Below are 5,495 nucleotides of genomic sequence, written 5' to 3' on the forward strand. Positions count from 1 at the left end.
AATCCAGTTGACATCAGCGTCCCCCCTGGTACCTTTTTAGGATGATGTGTCCTAGAATGTATAGAATACGACTAACGATCGGTTTTATTATAAGGTGTTGAATCCGTTGGTACAGACCTTATATTTCAGCATTGCCCTTTTAGAAAAGTGGCAACCCTAGACTGATTGGCCTGTTATCCTTGTTGTTTGTCAATTGTGCTTGGGCCGATAGGATTTGTGCCTGTTGGGTTGAGCGAATGGAGGCTGATTTCTTGGCTTGGATTTGGCCTTATTTGGTCTTGAGCTTGAAAGTTATTTGTTGCACGCATCATGTAACAATTAAGTGAAACTTGATCAACTATAAACTTTCGAATTTGAATTTCAGACTTAGTGAACAATATTATAGATATGAAAGGAAAAATAGTTGTAGGATACTAAATTTATGTTTCGAGAAACTTTCTACGTCCGCAATTGCTCAAAATCGATAACTACTAGGATTACTTCGAGTCAATTACAAATAAAAGATCACTCATGAACTATTTATACTAGAACACCGATTAAGCATTCTAAAATTACAATTTTGTTCCAAACAAATCGATGATCAATCTTATATTATCCTTTTGACCAAGATTTATAAATATTGTTGTTATGCCGGTATTATAGTTTCAATCATTCTAGTCTTGTAACTATTTTTTTATTGTTAATGAAAATTAAGAATAACTTATAAAATTTCATTTTTTTAAATTTTTTTAATATTTCCGTAATATTTTAATAAGAAGTGTAAAGTTAAAAATTATATTATAGGGAGGAACTTATATGCAGTTGTGTATAAGATTACACACAGTACACCTTACAAAAAGAATAAAAAACAAAAATCATATAACTTGATATTGCAAAGATTTGTAAAATCCATAACACAAAAAAGCCACCTTTTTGTCTTAGTAATGTTTTTTCTTTACATCTCTTTTTAATTTCTAACATCTTTGTTATTATACATATGTACATTTCAACTGTGAAAATCGCTCAAACTAGCTACAGTTATTACAAGTTAGAACAATCCTCTTGCATAACTACAGCCCTTTCCACCAACTTTTCTATGCAAGAAACTGTCAACGAGATATGGACTACGTTGATCTCCTTGGAAGTGATACCGTACGAGCGTTCTTCACAGCTTCAGCATATTTTTCGTTCTTGGAGTTTTGAGCATCGACCAATTTTGCCAATTCGGTTTTGGCGTCGTTCTGAGCATCGTGAACACCTGGACACATGTCGTTGTCATCTTCAGTCAACGAGTTGATTCTTGTGAATATACTTGAGGCACTGTCATCACTGATTCTTCTTGAGCTGTTGCTGCTAATTTCTCCTGTAATGCTGCTCTTTTGACCTGGGGAATAAGATCTCGGCAGATCCAGAGAACGTCTAGACGAACCCCCACATGAATCCCTTGCCGTCTTTGTGAGATCATCAGTTCCAGAGTCGGCAAGTGCTGCAAAACCTGACTGAAAGTATCTAGAATATCTACCTGCAATGTCGTCCACAGACACTGCTCTTGCCAATGGCGTGCTTGGTGTGTGGAGACGACGAGGACTGCCTTTCCTTCGTAGTAGTTTCTTCAACTTGGCAAAGGCTTTTGATTTGCCAGAATGGTTCGGCTTGTTAGCTGGTACTTTATCAACAGACGAGTCATCACGTTCACCAGAGTCCGTTAGACAAGAAGCCTGGGAAGGCGACCATTGGTCAGAATCGGTCTCCGGTAAATCCATCGCTTTTTCACCAGACCTATCTTTATTTGCTTTCGCTTTCTCTTCAGACTTGGGGTTTACTGTCTTGCTGTCCCTGCCATCGGTTTTACCTGTAACTGTCTGCTGATTTTTCAGTTCGAACTGCAAACAAGCATTCACCCACCGGAGATAGACCAGCTCTTCTATATCAGTGCAACGATCAGCTTGGACTCGCTTCATTTCTTTTGTCAAATCTTCATTTAATTGTTTCAAGCGCTGACTCTCTTGTTTAAGTTCTTGTACCTGATACAGAAAATATCCTGTGGAGTCATACAAATGCTCAATCCTTCAGAAACTTAAATAAACCAAAGGAAGAGATAACTATACTGGCGCTCGTCAAATTTTGACATACAGTGACGGCCCCTACAGTCATGTTCTACAAATTCTACGTAACCATCCCATCTTCAGCCAGGAATCTGCAGTATAAAGCATGACTGTAGGGGACGCAACGGAGTTTTTCAAAAGCGCAAGAATCTTTTGACACCAATCTCAGGAGTTGTTAGTGTAATTATTCTTTAAAAGGAATCATGAACATAGAAAACTACCTCTTCATTGTCCAAAGCAGAAGCAGCAAGCATTTGTAGATACTCTAACTTCTGAGTCAAATCCGAATTTTCCTGCTTCAGGCCCTCATTTGACTTCTTCATCTCCTCCAACTCTTCCTTCAATTCCTCCTTTTCCTGTTGATACACTTCCACGTCCCGATCGAGTTCATCAGCCTTCTTTTCCAACTCCTGCAATTTCATTACTCTTTCTTTAAGTGTTGAAAGCTGCTCCCGATTCTGTTCCGCCTCAGACCGAAATTTCTTCCTCAGCAGCTTTATCTTGGCTTTTGCAGTTTCGAGCTCCATCACAACTTTCGCATGATCAGCCAACTGCGCCTCTAGTCTCCGGTTATCGGACAGCAAGGACTCAATCTTGAGGTTGTAAAGTTTAGCCTCCATATTGTTTAATCTTAGCCGGTTCTGGAGCTCTATTACTGCCGCTTCCTGCTCCTTAATGCCATAATACTCAATCAATTGAATCTCCAGCTTCCTCTCTCTTTCTTCAAGAAGTCTAATTTTGCTTCTTAGTTTTCTAGTCTCTATGTCATGCTCGTCGTGCTCAGCAGATTTCTTCTCTGCGTCCAAAACCAGACACCCTTCATTCTTCATTGGAGAAATGCCGTCTGTTGTCAGAGATATGTTGCATTCCTTGACAAGCTCATTGAATTCCGGCAAGAGGAAACCATCTTTTTCTCCACTGTGTCTACCACTGGACGAGACATCTTCGATGGAATTTTTAGAAGCAACCTTTTGGAGAAAAGTATTCTGCAGCAATGAAACGAGAACGGTTCAAACCTCACAGATCCAAAGTCCCAGTAAGGCAATGGGGATCCATGATGAGTTAAATATCACTTAACTCAAACAAAGTTAGTATTTGCAATTCAGATCCCAACACATTTTCATTTCCATTCAAAAATCAACACAAACACAACACCACCCTTGTAAAAGGAACACCGAAAATTGAGAATGAAAATGAAACCAAACACAGGTGCTGGCGATACTAATCAAAAATCAAGATAAGAATACTTGCTCACTAATACCCTTTTCAAATAACAACTAATTTCTATATATTAACCATGATTCAAAACCATACATTCAAATTCCAGTGAGAAAATTGAACAAAAAAAAGCCAAAAATTCATCCCAATATTAAATTCTAAGGAATGTTCTAATTATTTTCAAGAACTTGACAATTCCAGGAGCTTAATGTTACCTGCAAAGCAAGATCATCATCCCTGAGCGCCCCTATCAAATCAATTTGGCTTCCATTACCTGTGAATCAAGCACACAACACATGTGAATCAAAATATTTGACAAAAGGGAAACAAAATATTTACAGAAAATAACCCATGAGTAAAGATTTAATTTTTAAGGAGGAAAAAAAAAATAAAAGGGCTGACCTGAAGAAAGCTTTAAAGATTTTGATTTGGAGGTTTTGATTCTTTTGGTTCTGGAAAAGGTATAAATGACCCCACCGAGAGAAATTGCCAAAGCAACACCAAATTTCAAGAAGACGGGTCTTATTGGAAGTTCCCGCCTCTCCGTCACCACCATCTGGAGTGACTCGAAATTCATTTTTTTCAATCATATGCAGCAAACACATACGTATATGTGTTACTGCATACGATACACCCCCTCAATCATCATCAACTCCAATCTGAAACACACACACATATACAGAAAGAGAGTTAGAGAGAGAGAACAAAACCCGTTAAAGAAGAAACATAATCAAGATCCAATCTTGAAACAGCATTCAAGAATCCCAGAAATGTTGGACAAAAGGGGACTTACGGATGGAACAACAATTTTGCCTTCCACATTGAATGTCGTGTTGATGAATTCCCACCAATAGATGAAGGTGGAGGGGGTGGGGGAACAAGATTTCAGGTTGTTGTTCAGGTTAAGAATGTGTGTATGTTTCAATCAATGCTTCTTTCTCATTCATTCATTCACGATTTCGAATCACAACCTGAATCAGTTGGTTTTCTTGAGGTGGCATTTATATATATACTCCGATTAGGACGACAAGTTGGATTGACCCATAACCATAAAAATGGGCATCTATTATACATACTTGTCCAATGTCGCATGAAGCAATAATTGGACATTTGACATTCATTTTTCTCTTGTGCAAATGTGATAGAATGGCCTTAATTACTTTACCAGGGTATATTGTGAATGCATAGTTATCTCCCAAGATTTTAACTCTAATTTCATTTGATCATGTAAAGTTAATTATAAATAAATGGATTTGTATTTATCATGTGGTTTGCTTCCATCATACTTCATTTAAGGAAAAAATGCAAACAACTCCTTTGTGATATTATAAATGAGCAAATTACCGCTTATGAAAAAATAAATAGCGATTTATGTTCTTATATTTTTTAAAATACAACAATTTATCCCCCTATGATTTTAAAATGAAGTAATTTACCTCCCTGTATAAAGAGATAAATTGCTTCATTTTAAAAAAGTATATGAGGTAAATTGCTATATTTTTTTTATAAGGGTGTGATGTGCTCATTTTCAATATCACATGAGGGTAAATTGCTATTGACCCCTTTATTTAATATATAATGTAGCTTGCGTCTCGATTGGTGTAATCAACATTAGATGTTTGTCTACATCTTCATTATATGTAATAAGATTATTATTTGGTCATAAACAAAGTGCAAAAACCCATATCTAATAATAGAATAATCCCGTCCAATATATAAAAATAAAACTAAACATATTACATTAGACACCAAAACAATCCACTTATGTTTTGGCATTTCCTCTTTATTTTCACACACAAACACTCTAAATCGTCTAAAATAAATCCAAACACCAAAGATGCACCTCCAAGGATGAAAGGCATCATTCCTCGTACACCAACTGACATATTCTGTCTTAATAATACCCATACTTATAGTCATAATAACATCCATAGTATTTACTCTCGAACACTATACTGAGGTTGGGAATATGAGAAATGAAGTGGTTGTCATGGTCCCCAACTTTCCTTATAACGCAGGGTTAAAAATTGACACTCTTCTACATACAAAGTCTGGAGCGAAGATGTGGGCGGGAGGAGGCGATGCGGCAAGTACTTCAACCAACCGCAGTCAGTGATTTGTAGCCTACAGAGATTGGGCATTATGCTGAAACTGTGTCACTTCCTCTGATATATCTTTCCACTCTTCCCATTT

General features: G+C 37.1%; 1 protein-coding gene across 1 annotated transcript; it reads right to left on the reverse strand.

The window, feature by feature from the left end:
• Positions 1-908: 908 nt before the first annotated feature.
• LOC105163638 (protein CHUP1, chloroplastic) lies at positions 909-4,290 on the reverse strand. Its single transcript, XM_011082066.3, has 5 exons — positions 4,096-4,290; positions 3,705-3,961; positions 3,518-3,576; positions 2,306-3,070; positions 909-2,003 (listed from the first exon to the last, which is right to left on the reverse strand). Exons 2-5 carry the CDS (start codon positions 3,877-3,879, stop codon positions 1,104-1,106), a joined length of 1,899 nt encoding a protein of 632 aa, XP_011080368.1. The 5' UTR covers positions 3,880-3,961; positions 4,096-4,290; the 3' UTR covers positions 909-1,103.
• Between the last annotated feature and the right edge of the window lie 1,205 nt (positions 4,291-5,495).

This window comes from Sesamum indicum, linkage group LG1 (genome assembly GCF_026168435.1).
Source record: "Sesamum indicum cultivar Baizhima isolate 11 linkage group LG1, ASM2616843v1, whole genome shotgun sequence".
NCBI lineage: Eukaryota > Viridiplantae > Streptophyta > Magnoliopsida > Lamiales > Pedaliaceae > Sesamum > Sesamum indicum.